The sequence below is a fragment of the Pseudorasbora parva genome, chromosome 15, assembly GCF_024679245.1.
Source record: "Pseudorasbora parva isolate DD20220531a chromosome 15, ASM2467924v1, whole genome shotgun sequence".
NCBI lineage: Eukaryota > Metazoa > Chordata > Actinopteri > Cypriniformes > Gobionidae > Pseudorasbora > Pseudorasbora parva.
This window is the reverse complement of record NC_090186.1, coordinates 20,855,715-20,875,736: the sequence shown is the minus strand read 5'-3', so window position 1 is coordinate 20,875,736 and position 20,022 is coordinate 20,855,715. Positions and strand designations below refer to the sequence as shown.

General features: G+C 38.2%; 1 protein-coding gene across 1 annotated transcript; it reads left to right on the top strand.

Moving 5' to 3' along the window:
* The first annotated feature begins 11,005 nt into the window (after positions 1-11,005).
* LOC137041882 (uncharacterized) lies at positions 11,006-18,334 on the top strand. The gene is made up of 20 exons (XM_067418557.1): positions 11,006-11,042; positions 12,132-12,401; positions 12,785-12,899; positions 13,190-13,267; positions 13,816-14,014; positions 14,174-14,343; positions 14,422-14,523; positions 14,784-15,016; positions 15,097-15,275; positions 15,369-15,459; positions 15,622-15,766; positions 15,995-16,194; positions 16,334-16,451; positions 16,531-16,622; positions 16,700-16,811; positions 17,000-17,086; positions 17,166-17,348; positions 17,438-17,590; positions 17,805-18,000; positions 18,155-18,334. The coding sequence occupies exons 2-20, from the start codon at positions 12,300-12,302 to the stop codon at positions 18,180-18,182; spliced, it is 2,583 nt and encodes an 860-aa protein (XP_067274658.1). The 5' UTR covers positions 11,006-11,042; positions 12,132-12,299; the 3' UTR covers positions 18,183-18,334.
* The last annotated feature ends 1,688 nt before the right edge of the window (positions 18,335-20,022 follow it).

The following is a 20,022-nucleotide window of genomic DNA, read 5'->3' as shown; positions in this document are numbered from 1 at the left end:
GGTGCACTATAGTTTATTGCACTAATATATGAAAGGAGCATTTATCACACCATGGCTTGATGAGGCGTCTCCATGACGAGCCTGAATGATTAATCATTTATTTTCTGTCGTGTGCAGAGGTAGATAAGAGTGGAGGGTGTGCAGCAGTGACATTTGTGTCTTTGAGAGCACACTGAGTTATTGAAGCTGGTAAGAGTCAGGATTAGAAGAGCAAAAGCCTGTGTTTTTCAAAACTAGGCTCTCCACTTACGGTCTACAGAGGAAGCCTTAAGAGATAAAGCATTTCACCGTCCTGGTCTGATAATTATTGCCTTTAATGGTCTAATGAATCTGTTGACTGGGTGCTTACAACGTTTTATAGACAGATTTTAAAGGCCTATAGGTCAGTGGTCTAAAGGTGAAATGTTTCATTTCTGTACCACAAGTGGAACGAAACCAAATTTCAATCTGTTTGTTTGAGCACTGACTCTGGCTTAACCATGGTATGGCAGTGAAGCAGAATTACTTGTTTCCCTGACCAATGGAAGACAGTTGGATTCAAACTTGTTAATTATTTTTGTATCATTCTGTTTGGTTATACTAGTGGCACAGAAATGTTAAGGTTCCATTACAATAATTAACAAGTTCTTGGTAACACTTTATTTTACAGTGCCATTGTTACATGTAGTTACTGTAGTAATAACTATAAATTATGCAAATCAAAATCTTTTTTTATATAGCGCTTTTTATAAGTACAGTTGTTTCAAAGCAGCTGCATTTCTTAATAGTTATAGCAATAAATAGCAAGTTAGCAATTTAACACTTTCGGTTGCCTTTAATTATGATCCTCCCTGTCCCACACCTGAACTCACTCCCTCATTATCTCTCCCGCTCTCCTTGGATTCCCTGCACCTGGTCTGTGTAATTAGCACTCCCTTTATATTGGACTCACTTCCCAGCACTACTTGTCGGTTGTTGTTGTTGTTATTATTATGATGATGTTTCATCCTAGTGGTTGGTGGTGTTTTGGTTTCTCTGTTGAATAAACCTGTCTACTGTTGAAGTCCGGTTCTGCCTCATCCTTGCTGCTACCCACACCTGTAACACCCTCGTACTAAGTCAATGTGTTTTTTGTTTTTTTTGTGTGTGTGTGTTTTTTTTTAATGGGATTTTGTTTTAATGGCTGAAATAAGGTCTTTGGTGAACGCAAGCTCAAGACACTTTTTAATGTTTTATTCTACAGCATAAAATACATCAGTATTACCCCACTGATTTTTTAAAGCTGTTATGGGTCTTGGAAAAGGCAGTTGTTAACAAGTGGCTAAATGGCACTACAGAGGCTGTCAAGGAGAATAAGAGTCATCACGCTGAACAGTCCCCTTTTACAGCCTCATTATGCTCACAATTGTGCTCTTATATACTAGTCTAACTCAAATGTTCTGGGAAAATGATTTTAGAAAAAAACTGAAAACGTTTTTGGAAGCTTAGTGATGGTGACGTTAAAGTCAAGCTACAGTGGTGTAGTCTGTTTATAGTCTACTTTTAGCCTTTTACTTCTAGCAACTGGATTTAGGCTTCAAAATTCATTAAAAAAGGTGTTAATCTGTGATGATTATCTTGATTGACAAAACCTGTAAGAATCATAAACCTTTGTTGATCACAGAGCTGTATTTTGCGGTAATCCAAAAGCCAATGGAAAAATTCTATTGGGTTTTTCTTGAGGGAACCAGTATGCTGATAACGTCTCGGGTTATAAATATAACCCATGTTCCTTGAGAGGGAACGAGACACTGCGTCATCGTAGATGACACTTCGGGGAACGCCCCCAGCATGACGCTACTGAAGCTTGAATGAAAAAAGGCCAATCCTGATTGGTGTTGCGTCATGACGTAGCGAGTGACGGCATACCCGGAAGGTACAAAGGGACGCCAGCACATAGAATAGTTAGATTGCTGCAAGGATGCGAGTGCTCTGACGATAGGTGTGGGGACGAGACGCAGTGTCTCGTTCCCTCTCAGGGAACATGGGTTATATATATAACCTGAGACGTTCCCTTTATCGAGGGAACTTGCACTGCGTCATCATAGATGACACTTCGGGAACGAGTACCCACTATGCCACACCAATCGTAACCCCCAGGTGTGAAGCCAACTGGGCACACTCAGGAAGCGAGCACTCGCCGGGAGGTGCAGACTATAATGCCTGATGAACATGTGCGGAGTGGCCCACCCGGCCGCTTCGCAGACCTCCTGCAGACCTCATGTGAATGTCAAAAATCTTAGCGCTGCATTCGATACTATCGTTCACAATATTCTTTTGAATAGAATCGAAAATTATGTTGGCATTAGTGGAACTGCATTGGCATGGTTTAAAATCGTACTTATCTGACCGTTATCAGTTTGTAGCAGTAAATGAAGAGATGTCACACCGATCACAAGTTCAGTATGGAGTACTGCAAGGCTCAGTGTTAGGACCGTTGCTTTTCACCCTTTATGCCATGGTCTGTTTTAATACTCGATTCTGATTGGCTGGAAGGTGTGCAGTAAAACCGTTTAATGCACAGGTAGTTCCAGTCAGTTTGATTACAGTTCGAAATTAATCCGCCACTATAAAAACTGGTAACCATAGTAACACAGTTACGCTTGCAAACCGCAGTGGCAGCTGACAGTATCAACCACAGATATGTATACATATCTATAGCAACATTAAGTGACATGAGACATGACGTGACACACAGAAGCCAATGGCACATATGTCACTATGCGCAGATATGTATACGTATACATATATAACTATGCACGGATTGGCACATGCGTGGCACATGCGGACTTCATTGTCATGTCACTGACATTATTGTGACAAACACTGACATGACACCTGCATGACACCGCGTTGTGGAACATGTCGCCGTGTGTCGTGCGTTTTTTACATTCTATGATGGTCGTGACACCTACACTGACAGACTTGAGCACCTATATTATTATTTACTTTAATGCATTAAATGTAATGTGTCTTTATAGGTTGACGCGGGGTTTATTTCACACTAGGCTACATAATGATGATTCGTTCAAATAAAGATTGCCTTGTCACTGCAGTGGTGCCTGTCATTCATAAATAATGATAATAAATCCATTAAATAAGCATTAAGTTAGTTTGATATGCTTAAGCAACGAGGGGATCTTCAGACTGACATAAAAAAGAGATTGCGAACGCATCTCTCTCTCTCAACAACCGTAATTTTAACCCGTCTCTTAAAAAAAATCAGTTACAGCTTTAACTTGTTTTTAACTTGGCAAATAACCATGGTATAAGCGGGATAATCCACGGCAAGCCATGCATTAAATGATTTTAATGCATGACCTAGAGGCTCCGCTTCACGTCGGGCGGTTCTTCGCCTCTACGCCGTGCATTAAAATCCTTTAATGCATGGCTAGCCGTGGATTATCCCTTACGTATACCACTGGGAGATATCATTAGGAAGCATGGTGTTAGTTTTTTATTGTTATGCTGACGATACTCAGCTCTATATTTCCTTACGCCCTGACGAAACTTACCAATTCACAAGATTAACGGAATTCATAGCTGATATAAAAAGGCCTACTACCTGTCATCCAGCGCTGAGGCCCTGGAGCACCCCCTCAGGGAAGCCAGACAAGGCCTACTGCTACCACAGCAGGCCCTCAGGGAGGCCTGGTGAGGCCTACTACCTGCCGTTCAACACCTGAAGCCCGGGAATACCTCCTCAAGGGAAGCCCGGCAAGGCCTGCTGCACCCCAGCAGGCCCTCAGGGAGGCCTAGGGGGGCCTACTAACTGGGCCTGTAGCCATGCCAGCGATGAATGCTCGCTGGCAGGCTGGATGAATGCTGGCTGCTCCAAGTCGGGCTGACAGTGGCTGTCTGCTTGGCTGACGAAGAACTAGACATCCAGTTACCACCTGGGGACTCATCCCCAGGGAGGGCATAAGGGGCCTGCTTTTGACAAGGTTTCTGCTGCAGCCGACATCATTGGGGAGAACCCTCCCCGGCTCACATGGAACTCACTCGCAGGGAAGCCTACTGAGGCCTACCACCTGTCCTGGAGTTAACTGCCCGGACTGCCTCGGCTGGTGTCTCCCTGCCAACCGGCCTTCTAAAGTCAGTCAGTCCAAGTGGCCTGTACCAACACATGCTAAGCAGGTGGTTGTGAAGTACAGCTCGACCCGAGCCCTAGAAAGGTGGAGCAGAAGACACAGAGCAAGAAGTGAAGCATTCAACACATACTATCAACCGGCCGTCCCTCCTAGGATAAGGCCAGGGGCTGCCCAGAAGTGGCGGCCACAATAAGCTCTGGGGGGAGGTGGGGTTAGCAAAGCTAGTCTAACTGCACACAAGCAAAGAGACACCTACTCCGTCCCACAACCACTGGCAAAGTCGCAATCCATTCTGCTACACACCACTCTGCATTAATAACAGCCCCCAAACACAGAGAGGGGGGGGGGGGGGGGGGGGGGGGGGGGGGGGGTTGGCCGGACAACCCTGAACTGAGGGGAGGCCGGGTAGGGATATAAGCTCCTGCAGATATACTGACAGGAGACCGGGGCAACTTGCCAGAGCACCTTGCCACCGCAAGACGCCACCGCCATCCCACCAGCAGCCTAGGCCAACTTCGATCTGATAAAACCCAAAAACCAAGGCCATAAAAAGGGCTGGGACAGACCTTACTGCTGTTCATGCACTAGCCTGACCTCATACACTCATCTAGATATTTCACTAGCAGAGGTGCTAATGCTACCCAGGGGTGGCTATGGGCCTAACAGTTCGACTAGGAGAATACACATAAGTCTGTATCGACGTTACATGTCCGCAGGCATGCGCGGTGGCCTCAACTGCCCATATTCACATATCCAGATGAGAAACTGCCTACCACAGACCACAGTGCTGCACTAGCAAAACATACAGCCTAACAAAAACACACACTGTTTATAACAAACATCGTTCTAGCCACCCCATTTCATAATGAGTATAAAGGGGACTCACCCGCTCTCCTCCGGTGCCTTATCACTTCCATGTAGAATGCATTCTTCGGCACACCAAACCTGAGGGAGGCGCTTCTCACATACTCACCAGGCGGGACCTAGAGTATCATCGCTTTACGGCCCCACCATGGGCCAATTGCCAGAAGCGCCTGGGAAAATGCTGAAGAAGAGGAGAAAAGTCAGTTGTAATTCTTAACTCACCCACCAGGGGAAGACCATATCATCCACGCCAACCGCGTTGTGATACACCTTTCCTCTTCTCTGGGAGTCCGCCTCTTTTATTTTTGCCCTGATTGAGATCCCTCAGCAGACACTCCCAGTATGCTTGTAACATCGACATTGTGTATAAAGTAGCACCAGGCTGACCCGCTGCCGTGTATGCCCTGCCATCTAATGAAAACGTATCGTTGAAAAAGCTCAGATGGCAAGGTTGGCGCTCTCAGTGTTCCCGCCTACCCGGACCGGAGATTTCTCTTAACCCGAAATAAAACGTGGACAGGGAGGCACACACCGTCTGAATTACTCACTCGCCATCATCTGTTTCCTACCGTCTGAATTGCTCGCTCGTCATCATCTAAAGAATTTACCGGAAGTTTCTCTAAAGTTTTTCCAAAGTTTCCTACGGGTCAAACAACACCAAATAGACGACAAACACAGAGCGCTAACGCTAAAGAGCAGAAAGCTAACTATGCTGTGTGCTGGCGTCCCTTTGTACATTGCGGGTATGCCGTCACTTGCTACGTCATGATGCAATACCAATCAGGATTGGCCTTTTTTCATTCAAGTTTCAGTAGCGTCACGCTGAAGTGTCATTTACAATGACGCAGTGTGAGCTCCCTAGATGACGTCATACCTGCACCACTCTATTTCTTCTGTTTTATGTACAACAGTTCACAGAGGGTGTTATTTGATGCTACTTTTTAATTATCCTGCTATCATTGTTTTCATAATGATCTGTGCATGCTTGCTTTACATCTCAGTCAGATGTTTAAGTGTGTATCTAAGCCAAAATAAGCTGCAGAGTGGACCAGACTTTATGCTGGTAATCAAAAGACTGCTAAACTAGCTTCGATATAATGGACAGATAAAAACATCTAAGACTCAAGACCAAACCTGAAAAACCGACCAGACCATGAAAAAACAACACCTTACCCTTCAGATTCTGACAGCCAAGTTAAGTGAAGTTTTCAAAATGCTAATGCAAAACAGTGGAAAAGAGAGATAGTATGCCACCATCTGTCTTCATTAGTGTATACAGTGCCAGCCTGAGAGTATATGAGGGTATCATCCATTGTGGGTGCAGTCACAACAATCCCCATATTCCCTCCCTTCAGGAATCACAACAACCTGGACTGACTTGCACGCAGGCAAACTCAGGCATCAAAGACATGACTGCTACACTTGACTGCATTTCTGCAGTCACCTTGAGTTTGTGGAGAATTTGGTTAAAACTTCAAAAAGGCCCCGATAGGCCATGTTCACTCTAGCATCAAAGCTGAAATTGTTGGTTTTATACAGAACACCTTACTCTGTTTTCTTCAAAATGTATACCAAATAGCAAAAGAAAAGAATGTGCCAGAGGTCTGTTTGTGTTACGGGAACATAAGCTTACACCCACTCCAATGTTCCTCTCCTCAGATAACAGAAGTTTTACTCTATCCTTCAGTCTGCTCTTGGGGAACTGGCACACTGATGGTGAATCATTTTATCACCTGTACGCCGGGTGAGACCACTGTTATGGTTTATATTTCAAGATATAGAGATGTTAATGTAACTTGGCATCTATATTGCTGTCTGATAAATCTTCTTCACACCTGTAGATCTGTTGTAATAAAGATTGTATTTTATGCTATTATAGTGGTGTGAATTTTTTGCATGAATTCAGATTCAGAAACCACTGAAAGTTTTTAAAGTTTAATTTATCTAAGTGGGAATGTGACTGAAAAACGACCCAGGCTGGACCCAGCACCCCACAAGCTCAACAGCTGTTCATATATCAGAAGCAATGTAATATCGAGGTCATGCATTAGAGATTTCCATGGAACACATGAACTAATAAGATGTATGCACTGCGAGTTGCTTTGGATTAAAGTGTCTGCATAAATGTAATGTATTCAAGAATGTAGCAATATTAAAATGTTCTGGGAAAATATTTTTAGATAAAAACTGAAAGAGTTGTCGGAAGCTTAGTGATGTTATAACGCTGAAGTCAAGCGAGTATTGAATATTGATAAAAAAATTATATAATCTTTTTTGATCTAAATAATTGCATTGTTACTGGTAAAAATATAAATTCCTGATTCTGTAAATGTATTTCTGATATAATTTATTAGGAGAGTAAATTCCGATATCTAAATTATCTTAATGATCGCATTCATTATGACAATTGAATTATTTATATAAAAATGTTTCACTGATTTTTATTAGTAGCAATTCAATTGTTGATATTAGGAACATACATTAACAATGTAACTGTTGATTGTTTCTAGTTACAATTCCAATTTCTGATATCATCACCTACCTAAAATAGTTGTCATTTGACTTGTTTATTTGTTGAGTTGAATTATTGGTAACACTTTAGAATATTGGTCATTAGTTAACATTAGTTAACTAACATGAACTAACCATGAGCACTTAATTTGTTACTCTGTTAATCTTTGTCAACATTAGTTAATAAAAATAAAGCTGTTCATGGTTTTTTGTTCATGTTATTTCACAGTGCATTAACTGATGTTCACAATATTTTAATAACGTATTAGTTCATCATTAGTTCATGTTACAGTTTTTCTCAATTGCTAAAACACTAAAACCCATGGGCTGAACAAATATCTCAGTTGCCTGAACTCATTCAGCTAATTGTGCAGTCTGTTTTCAATACATTTCACATGGTAAAACACAATTTGCAGATCTAACTTAGACTTTTCAGCAAAATTCTAAAAGCATTCTCATTGTCAAAAAACATTCTGCACTCTAATGCACATGTCATCCATAAAGTGGCAACAATCAATTACAAATAGAGAACACAATGTCATTGATTGAACACAACCACTCAAAACTTATTTAACCTGTTTCAAATGATGAGACACAACCAATATAAGTACAGTGCATTGTAGGCTGTATACTGTACAATTAACAAATCGTATTGCCCTGAACATGTTGCTTTCCATTTGTTGACAGTACTGACTGCTCAATAGATTTTGACTGGTTGCAGGTTCATATCAACAAAGAACAGGTATTACAGTATCACAGAAACAAAGGACAAGTTTGTGAGATGCAGTATTTTAAAAGTCAGCCTAATCTAATGAAAATACATATCTATAGCACAAATTCTATTTATCGTGCGATTTATATGCAAAAATGATTTTTTTATGTGCATATGTTACGCAGTTTTCGTGTGCATATGATATGTACTTTATATTGTGTTATGTGCACGTACTCCAAACAACTAAACCTACCCAATGGGATGACAATGCAAATCATATGCACATAAAAACGAATTGTGCCGTATAAATCGCACAATAAATACAATTTGTGATGTATATCACAATGGGGTGGTAAAAATAGGGCTACAAGCAAGAGGAAGAACAAAAAATTGCAAAGCAAAGCAGAGTAGTCATAATTTCTGACCAATTTTGAGCTACTATGATGGAACATGTTTTCATTTATCACAAGACAATAACAGAAAAATATGAAATTTGTTTTGAGATTAAAAATGTACTTCTGCCTGAGAACTATGTTTTGAACAATGTGTTTTCTATTTTTGATTTTCAGTATTGTTTACTGATTGCTTGATAGTGTTTATCATTTTGTTAACTTTGTTTATGATTTGAGAGCAGTGTTTGATTTTGAACACAGGTAAAACTGTTTTGAGGTGAAAGTTTCATTTTGCAAGAGGAGTCAGAGGTTTTGTGAAAAGTGCTTGAAGAGGAGGTTTTGTGTTTAATGGTTTCAGAAAATGGAGCAAGGTTTCAGAAATAGTGTTTTAGCAATTGAGAAAAACTGTAATAACCATCATTCTAAAGTGTAAATAATTATTTTTGGAAGGTGACTATGTGAAATTGGAATTTCAACTAGCAAGAAATCAATTATTGATATCAACAATATAATTTGAATGTCAGTCTCTGGTGACATTTAATTAGTGAAAATACAATTACAGATATCAAAACTTATAGCTTTTACTAGTAAACAAATTCATATTCACATTTCTGTGTGTAATAATGTCATTATTTATATCAATAATTAAAAATTACACTAGTGAAATGTAATTTGTAAATGTAAATTAATGATATCAAGAATTCATATTCTGGTCAAAACAGCTTGCCATAATAACAGCTACTATAGCTTTTATAAAGTTATATCCAAGAATCCTATACACACATGCATGGACACACAAACACACACACACACACACACACACAAACACACACACACACACACACACACACACACACACACACACACACACACACACACACACACACACACACTAGTTTTGTTTTAAAATGAGGAGGTAAAGTCCCCAAACTACAGAAAAATGGATCTAAAACAAACTTAAACCGTTACAAAATAATGTTCTATTTATTAATAAAAACAAGAGCCGGGGTTTATCGCACAAACACAATCATATCTATTCATAGCACGATGGAGCCATTGATTGCCCCCTATCATGTGACTTTACCCCATTCATTCTCAATTACTCCCCACTAAACCCACTGTATGCTTTATGCTGAGTTAAAAAGTTCAAAATCCTGCTGTGGGAAATGTGTTCTGACTGAAAATGACCTCAGTGATGACTTCTAGCCAATGAGGGCAAGATGCAGGACAGCAGGAAGTTCAGGGGGAGAAACCACAATAATAGATATATTGGCAACACTTTAGAATAATGGTCCCTTATTAATAAATAACTGCAGGAAGTAATGCAGGACTAATAAGTAGCACTACATAACACTTCAGTTACTACTATTAACTAATATAGAAACAAGATGAACTAATCAGTAAGTAATATTGAATTCAGGTCTAAGATAGTTTATTATTAGGTCATCAATAGTTAATGAATGAGAATGGCGTCACTAATATAACTAATAGGTAACAAGGAAAAATGATAAAGAATTACTAATTAATTACTAATCACAACATTAGCATCTCTGAGATGTGAGAAATTGCCTTTTTTTTTACTCTCAATGTGGTCATAAACAACCCAGTCACACGGCAATTCGTGATATGGTCACGTAAATTAATCTATTTATTCGTGGCAGGGACACGTTTATTTCGTTATTTTCGTAAATCCAGCACGTTTCTCAAACTAATGCATTTCAATTGGATGCATCTTTCGTGCAATAGCACGATTCTTTCTGAGAGTCGGGCAGCAGCAGGGAAGCTGTTTAATCAACATTTATTCACGAGATCTTATCACGGTTTATATATGTTAATTATGTATTATTTTCTCGGTCTTTTTCGGTAATTATTTCGAAGCTGGGTTGCTTTGCTGTTTATTGACATTTTTAAGACTATACAACGCTACATCTATCAACATTTATTTCGATGTTATCATTGTATTCATTCATTTCTTTATTTTAATAATATTATTTCGGTCTTATTACCGGTGAAATATTACAGTAAGCCAGAACATTGTCCGAGTGGGGCTTTTATTTAAACTATAGTGTCTATATTGTTTACACTATATGTGTAAAAGTAATGTGTCAAGGACTTGATATTAAATTCTGTAATTTTAAACATTCAAATAAAAAATAAAAAAACCATTGCGCTTCTTACAGCAAAAAGGTAGGCCTACATGTTGTCACTATACAATAAGTTGACGTTGCTCAGTTTATATATATATATATATATATATATATATATATATATATATGCTCCACTCCAAGGAGTTTCTTCTGATGCCCTGTTGAAATAATAAAAATAATTTTAATTTATTTAATTTATTTTTTCGGTCGGCTTTTTTTTTTTTTTTTTTTTTTTTTTTTTTTTTTACAATATCCGGATGATACGGCGCTCTCCTCAATTACTTCCCCTCTGGAGTCGTTGATTAAGGTAGGCTACAATTATTACTTTTCATGAACAAGCCTATATTATATAATTCGATTAAATAGGCTAACGTTACATGCAAAAGTGTAGTCAAGTATGTAACGTTATGTTGTATTGTCATGACTGCATTATGCCCTATTTAATTTTTTTGTGACATTGCTTTGATGTTTCCATTTGTCTGATATAAAACCTTTTAAAATGCTTACTGCACAATATTCGTTTCAGGTTTTTACGGCTGTAATCCTGCAACGTAATCGTGTTTAATTATCCGGACTTCTTTCAGTGGATTGCCCTCTAGAGTCTAGACTAGAGACCTACGCGGAACGGATTTTCCCGCCCGCTCCCGCAAGATTTTGTCCCGCTCCCGCCGAAATATATATTGTTTTCGCCCGCGGGTAAACGTAGCCTATAAGTTTTTTGTTTTTTTTAATACATTGCATATTCTGCCTGCTACTGTTATTTTTTCACTTGCTCCTTGCTATATATATATAGCCCCTTGATATATATATATATATATATATATATATATATATATATATATATATATATATATATATATATATATATATATATATATATATATATATATATGTATGTATTCAATTCAACATTGCTTTATTGGCATGAATGTAAAAATACAATATTGCCAAAGCGAATTGCATAAATAATAATACACATTGACATAAATAATAATAATTGAAGATATAATAATAAAAGAAAATATTACAACACAGTATAACATAACTTGAACTTAAATATATATATATATACATACATACATATAAAGGAAAATAAACAAATGGTTGCGTTTGGATGAACGCGAACAAAGGAACTTAGAAATACAGTAAAAAAACAGAAAAGAAAAGAAATGTAGGTCCCGTGGGAGTGCAGGTCTCTACTCCACCAGACTCTAAATGAACAAAACTGCGTCCATTTTAGTTTAGTTTTTGAGATCTTCAGTGCTCATTAAAAAATAAAATTATATTTAGCTGCACCATCACAAAAAAATGTATATTTTATCCATTGTTACGTAAATTCATTGTCTCTGTCCCATTAACTCCCTTCTCCTAAATGAGTGTTGTTTTTTGTTTTTAGATTCTACCAACCTACTACCAACCTACCCTGCTAGTAGATCACCAAACCCAAAGGCACTTTTAAGCGCCAACCTATCTGGATTCGAGCACTATTTGTCTTTCGGTCTGTCTCTCATCTCTGTCTGCCCCTCTGTCCATCTCAGTGTCTGTCCTTCTTTTTCTATCTGTGATGGCCACTACACGTGTCACCAACTCTCAAGATGACAGTTACATGGAGGGGAGACGGATGGCTCTTGAAATGAGCTTGGAACATGTTTTGACTGAAGCCAGGGTAGGTGTTTTTTTAGGTGTTGAATTTTCGGATGCAATGAAGTGGAGTGCCTACATCAGGTCCTATTCTATGTTTTGCCACGTACAAAAAAAATAACTATCCATTGTATCTTAATGGATGAAGAAATATTAGACTATAATAATCACTCTGTAGCTTATTAGAAAACAGTTTCATGAAAGAGTTGATTTTTACTTTTGAACTCCTTGGTCAAGCCAAACTTAATGAATTGATCAAGGATTCTTTCTTTAATTTCCCCCCCCCCCCCCCCCCTTAAAAATGGATAAATTATAAAGTGTATGGTAAGAGGTTTTTCTTCTTATCAATTGCATCTTTTGTTAAAAATAAATTAACAGCCTAATCATGATTTTCACTTCAACCCCCAGAAAGAATCCCAGGAGCAGAGGCAAGTTGCCCCTCCACCAATCCCAAAAAAGGTGTGTTTAGGGCTTGGCAAGCCAAGGGGGAGGCGTGGAGGGCGGCCTAAAGCCTCATCTAACGGTAATAATAATAATAGTACTTGGTTACACTTTATTATCATGAAATCAAGTTGTATTGCTGGTAGACTTGCGTAACATGTACTTGTATCCAGATAATAAGCTTATTATAGCTTGTATTGGATCCACAGGTTAATTGTACTATTATTTTGATTTATTATTTCCAAGTTCTGTTGTTATTTATTTTTTAAATGTAATTTCCCCTGTATTTGAAATGTATAGAAATGTAGATTCAACCAAAAAAGTATTTATTGGTGGTATAAATTGGTTTTGTTCCTCTGTGTGCTGTTGTAGTTACACTCAACCAGATTGGGAACTACCTGCTTACTGAAGAGCTTCCTGCAGCCAAACTTGATCCTCAAATGGAATTTGGTAAAATATGGTCAAATACATCTGAATTATTATTAGGTAATTTTCTGAAGAAGATCTGAAAGCAGGGTTCACACAAATCCTGGAACACCTGTATCATTGAAGACTAGATTGTCCTGGCAATCCTGGCAAAAAATGTAAAAACTTGAAAGCTCGCCAAACCTCCCATGCCTAGTTACGGGCTGCTAAGCCACGATTGGCCTGTGGCGGTTTTCAGGCATGTCCTAGCGAAGGGTCCATTGTACCCATATCAACTGCTTATAAATCAGCAAAGCCAGAAATTATGTCCACAATGAGTCCTATTATTGAACCACTTTTTTGTAGTAGTTAAAATTTTGTCCCAATGGAATTCCGTCTCAATTTTCACGTTGATACAATTTACCCTGATCCATGTTTCAAAGAATGCTGAATTTTGTTTTAGACTATGGGAAAGTTGCTTTAGAAAAGTTCTGAAATTTATGTTACCGAAAGCATTGGCAAGATATTTACCCGTTATTACGAAATCTTAGATCTGCATAAAAAATGGTCCAAATTTATATTTGTCTTTGCAGAAAAAAACATGGAGAGCCTCTCTGCTATGATGTCTGACTCCCCTGAAATTCAGAGGGCATCATCATCATGGACTTTCAGGCAGCAGCAAGCCTCACAAAGATGGAAGGAGGCAAGGCCATTCCACCTTAATTGCCTCATCCAAACACAGGATGTTGGCCAACCATTTTGTAGCCATTGCAGCAAGCCTGCGGTTGTTAGGTGAGATCTCATTAATGTTCTTTCATACTTTTAGGTTTTTAGAGTGCATCACTAATTGATGTCTTCATGTTTCGGATAAACTGCATGTTTATGGAGGAATCAGGGCTGTTTAAAAGAGCTGATTCAATGACTAAATTGGTTCATTGATTTTGTTCCTAGATGCAGAGAGTGTCTACCAGATCAGTGGTTCTGTGAAACCTGCGATACCAAGAATCACAGGAGATGGCCACTCCACGATAGGGAGTCAGTCCTTCAGGGCTTTTTTAAAGCTATTCCCCCATCCACATATTTTGTAAAAGGGGAGGGAGGATACAGCTCACACAACCAAGGTAGGTAATTGCTAAACTCTTTTGTACTCTTGTCTAATTAATCTAGTTGGGTAATTTTGTTTATTTTTCCTTTGCTAGCTTGTATTTTGCCAATGGTGAGAGTAACTCAAAAATGTCCCTGTGAAGTCTCCAGCATAACTGTGTCACCTGGCAAAGCAGTAATTTTCATTTCCATCAATGGTAATATTTCTAAACTCTTATTGAAAATCTTTTTTTAATATTCAGCTCCGTGCCGATGTTTTGCAAATAACAGTACAAAATAACAGTACTCAAAAATTACAGAATATATATTGTCATTATGATAAAACAAACAAATATATACTTATTTGAACTGTGCTGGTGTGATTCTACTCAAGATGTAGCCCAAGTGTCTTAAAGTGTGCCAGCTGTTTGTTTCTAAAAGCTCAGGTATCCATGGGTTTGTTTTCTTATAACCCAAGGGCGGTATGACATGCACCAGCCATTGTTTGCATGCCAAACATGCCAGCAGCAGTGGGCTCCAGAATTCATGGACCTCGTAAACAGTGGATACTGGCCAGCTACCACCAGCTCTTCTATATTGTATTCCCTAAATCTTTTCAGCAGTGTAAGAGAACTGAAAATCATTGCACCGGCACTGTCCAGACAAGCCTTTGCAAAGCTGCTGGAGCATCGTACAAAGTGTGGTGGGCGGGTTAGTGTTCATCATATAATAGAATTGCATACCATATGTAGACATCTCCAAAGTAACATTTAATATAATGCATCTTTCAGTCAGGACCAGTGTGTGGAGACACGCTGCAGCGCAGCTTCCTGGAGTTTTCATATTGTGCTTTTGAGGAAGATAACTTGTCCTGTGGTGCACCTTTCACCTGCCCCGCTTGCACCCCAGACATGCTGGCAATCTCTGTGGATGGCAACAGGAAGCTATACAGGTTCCTCAGAAACGGAAGGTGATATTTTTTTCTTCCAGGATAGATTGATCTGGATTTTTTTGGTATTCAATATTCAGCATGGATAAATGTTCTGTTTCGTTTCTTCCTCAGCTCTGACTCTTCTTTTTTTGAAGGGGCATTTATCGCAGAAGACACATCTGTGTCTGCATTTGTTGATGTCTTGCATAAAGCTGTGAAACAGGCAGGTTTCAAATTATTTGTTAATTAAATTACTATGCTTTTACAGCCCAATTTTCTTTGCATTGGTGAAAAACTGCCCTCAACTTCAAAATACAAGGTATTTTGTATTTTGTATTACATACAAAATACAGTATGTTTATAGTGTGTTTAATTTACATCACAGCTACCTGGACAAGGCAGATGTGGGAGCTCCACATGGACAGCAGCGAAGGAGACTTCTAGGAGAACCTTCAAGTTGGACGAAGAGGGCATGGAGGTTGCGGTGTGTCGGCATGGTTTCCTCCTTAAAGCGCTTAATATGTTTAGAGGTGAGATTATAATAAATTGTTTGCTGTCAAATGTGACCTTTGTACTGTTGTTATTTGTATGTTGCTTTGGACAAAAGGTAAATACCATACTCATATGGAGAAGCATCTCAATTATTACTATTAGTTCAGCTTATACCACTGCTTGGTTGAGTTTCCCATTATGATGCTCTCTTTAGAATGTACAATAATAGGATATTTGCATTTCTAATACAACTTGTATATCCCTAGGTGAAATCTTTGCCTACCCCATGTATCTGCACAAGGAGTTGATGAGTTCAAAGCCAAGGTTTATCGCTATGGATGTAATGTGTAAATACTGGCCATATTTACAAAAATCAGCAAACATTCTTCCTGATCTCCAGGAGCTAACATCAATTAGGCCTTTCCTAAGCGTCATGCATGCTACAGCACATTCCACTAAGTGTGAGGTATGTTCAGCGTTTATTATGTTTAACTGTATCAAGTCCCTCTGCTGCGTGTCAGGGTCCTGTTCGCCTTGTCGTTACTTATTATCCAATAATGACCAGTGGAAAATACATTATCCCTTACATGTCTTTTTACTTCTAGATTACATGGAGTGGGAAAAACCAAGAAGGAGCAGGGTCAACTGCGGGGGAGGAAGTTGAACAGGTGAACAGCTACCTCTCCCGCTGTGCCTTGACGACTAAATACATGTCGAAAGGAGGTGATTGTAGTATTTCTCTTCTAATGTCATTTTTTTATTGCTTATTGTATGACATTCACTCAACATTTACTCTCAACAGCACGTTTGGATATGCTTACAATCCATGCTATGGCCTGGAACTACAAAAAAAACACAACACTACATCGGGCATTGTCTGCAAGATATGTGAAGGTGTGTTCTCTGTAAATGGTTTCAATTTTGGTTACTGTGAAGCTTTGTGTAACTGTATTGTTTAACGGTTGCATTAGACTTGCAAGAGGCTTCAGGAGGAGACTGCAAGTCTAGCGGACCTTAAAGAAAGCTTGGCTTGCACCGATGAAACAGTGTGGGTGTCTGATGTTAGGGAATGGGCAGCTGGTGGTAAGTTTGAACCAATAACATGTTTCACTTTGTGCTTCCTCATTGGCAGTGATCATTTGGAACATGATATTTAAGCTGCCTACAGCTTACTATACTGCATGCCACTATCTGTAAGCCTTTTTTGGCACCCACCCCCCCTCCCGACTCGTCCTTCTTTAAACTATTGTGTTTTTGTGCTGTGTTTCCAGACACGACAGGTACTTCCCTAGAGCAGTCCATTGAGGGACGGTACCTTAACGTGAGGCAGCGGAAGCAGGCTCTATACCGCCAAAACGGTATAATTACATTATCTATAGATAATTGCTCACTTCATTGTTGGTCACTATTTTTACCTTCTGCTTGATGTCTTTACAGATAGTGGCAAGTTCCGTCACCGCCTCCGCAGAAAAATTGCTGAGAGCAAAAGACTATTATTAAAAGACATAGAGACCTATAACAGCCATGAGCCTGCCATGCCAATTGATGTTAATGAAATTGAGCAGTCGCTATCAGGAGACAAACCGTCCCCAACATGGCCGTGGGAAGTTCATGGCAGCAGTAAGTTGAGTTTCCTGAGGCCTCTGATTTGTTTTGTAAAGACTCAAGTCAAAATTGTTATTTATACATTTTATTTATCTCTGTTGTAGCACAAATTGAAGACAAGTTAAAGATGTTAAACAAAGCCATGCTGAAAATGAGGCTGGAGGAGGAAAGGTCAATACTTGTTCAGGAGATGGCCCAGCACTGCTCATGGTTGCAGAAGTTGCAGGCAACTCTTAAAAAGAAAATGTCAGAGGAAGGCAAGTTTCATCTTTGTAACCATACCAATTAACAAGGAAGTGATGGTGATAAGGACACCATACTTTAACTTTACCTTGCAAGAGACGTATCTTACTAGAAAGCAGTTGCAAAACATTACACTGACCATCTAATTTTGGTGAGTTATAACAAATATTACAAAGAAAGTGAATATGTCATGGTAATTTGGATTTGTTTGTCACTTTTCACTTACAGACAAGCGAAACAAGGGCCTTTCCTGTCTCTGCAGAAGACGACTGTCTGAAGTTTCAGATTTGTTAAAAGAGGTGCTCTTTCAGTACAAGGCTGTTTTAGGCCCTCAGGGCTCTGCTATGGTACTGGAAGAGAAACAGGAGACTGAAAGTGATTTCAGCAGTCCAGATACCAGTGAAAATGAAGAGGAGGATTGCAGGTAATGAATATGTGAAAAGTGTCTTTTTTAATACTTACTTTGTAACCTGTCAAATTGAGTAAAGAGAACAATAATACTACATTTGTTTTCCAGAGTTTGAATAGGGACATGTTTAATGTCTACTCCTCTGTCTGTTTGTGCCTGTGTCTCTCAGGGAGGAGCTACCGAGCAGGTGTCTGTAATTGCTTGACTGAAAAGGAGGGGCAGCCGTTCCGAGTTCCTTCTCTCCTGTATCACATTATTACACAGAAAAATTACATAGTCCAGGTTTAAGTAAAGTGAAGACTATCAAAAAACTATTTTGTTGTTTTTTGTTTGGCATTGCCAGTCTTGAAGCTGCATATATATATATATATTTTACAAGCAGCATTAATATATATATATTAATACATAATACATACATATATATATATATATATATATATATATTTTTTTTTTACAAGCAGCATTAATATATATATATTAATACATAATACATACATATATATATATATATATATATATATATATATATATATATATATATATATTTTTTTTTTTTTTTTTTTTTTACAAGCAGCATTAATATATATATATTAATACATAATACATATATATAATATATATATATATATATATATATATATATATATATATATATATATATATATATATATATATATATATATATATATATATATATATATATATATATATATATATATATAAAGTTTACCTCCTACCTTAATTGAGCACACCTAAAATTTTAACCAAAGTCTTCAGGTGTTCTTAGAGACAGTTATAGGCAGGTTTGTTGAGCTGAATCTGCAGGACTGTTGACACTGTGGGTCAGAGTGGCACTCATTTGTGCTGTAGGAGTAAAAGTCTGTGAATGGATTATGACGTTAATGTATTTTTGACTACATTTTTATTTATCTTCAATCTCATTTGTTTTTATGCTACTTTCAATGTTATGTTGTGTCTTCCAATGAGGTGTAATGAAGTATGTGAATACGATATGAACGGGATGTTTGGTACAATAAATACAATTTTACTGGGCTCTTTTTGCATTATTTCCTTATGTAAAAAACGAAATATAATTATTTACCATGATTTACTTAGAACATAAATATTTTTGATCATATTAACCTATTTAATCCCAGCGGTCACAATTGTGATTGCAAATTTCCTTGCATATTTTAGTGTGGTATTAAAAAAACAACTATTTTGAAGCAAATCTTTATAATGCACATTTAAGATGTCTACATGAGCTCTGGCCAGGTCTAACATCGTTGGGTAGTTTGGTCAGGTGACCACACTTCTTGGTACGGCCATCTTAACACAATGACAACGTGTAAGCTCAGAAATGACAGGAACATTTTCTAAGTGAATTTTTGAATAGCTCATAATTTATTTGCACACATCATAATGAAAGGGTTATACATACATATTAAAATTATATTAATGCATATTTTATTCTGTTGTCAGGCTCCAGATAAATGAAGACGGTCACAATTATGACCGGTAGTATAATACAGTATATGTCCCCTCTATGTCATTCTGTGTCATTCATATGAACTCTCTTACAGACTGATCTGAAAACTACATCTATCCATCTGTCTGTACTTCTGTCTGTCTATACCTTTGTCTATCTATACTTCCTTTTGTCTGTCTGTCTATCTATACTTCTGTCTGAAAACTATCCATCCGTCTGTACTTCTGTCTGTCTATACCTTTGTCTATCTATACTTCCTTTTGTCTGTCTGTCTATCTATACTTCTGTCTGTCTGTCTATCTATACTTTTGTCTGTCTATCTATACGTCTGTCTGTCTATCTATACTTCTGTCTGTCTGATTAAACGGGTTAATGATGATTTGCTACAAACACTTCAAACTGAGCTGAAGATTATCCATGTTGATCATTCATACTGGTACATCACTACTGCATTCAAAATGACAGCTGGACATTACTGACGTGAGGAGCAAGAAGAGGGGATGAAGATGAAAGTTTAACACTGTTTCTATGTTAATTATACCGAATGG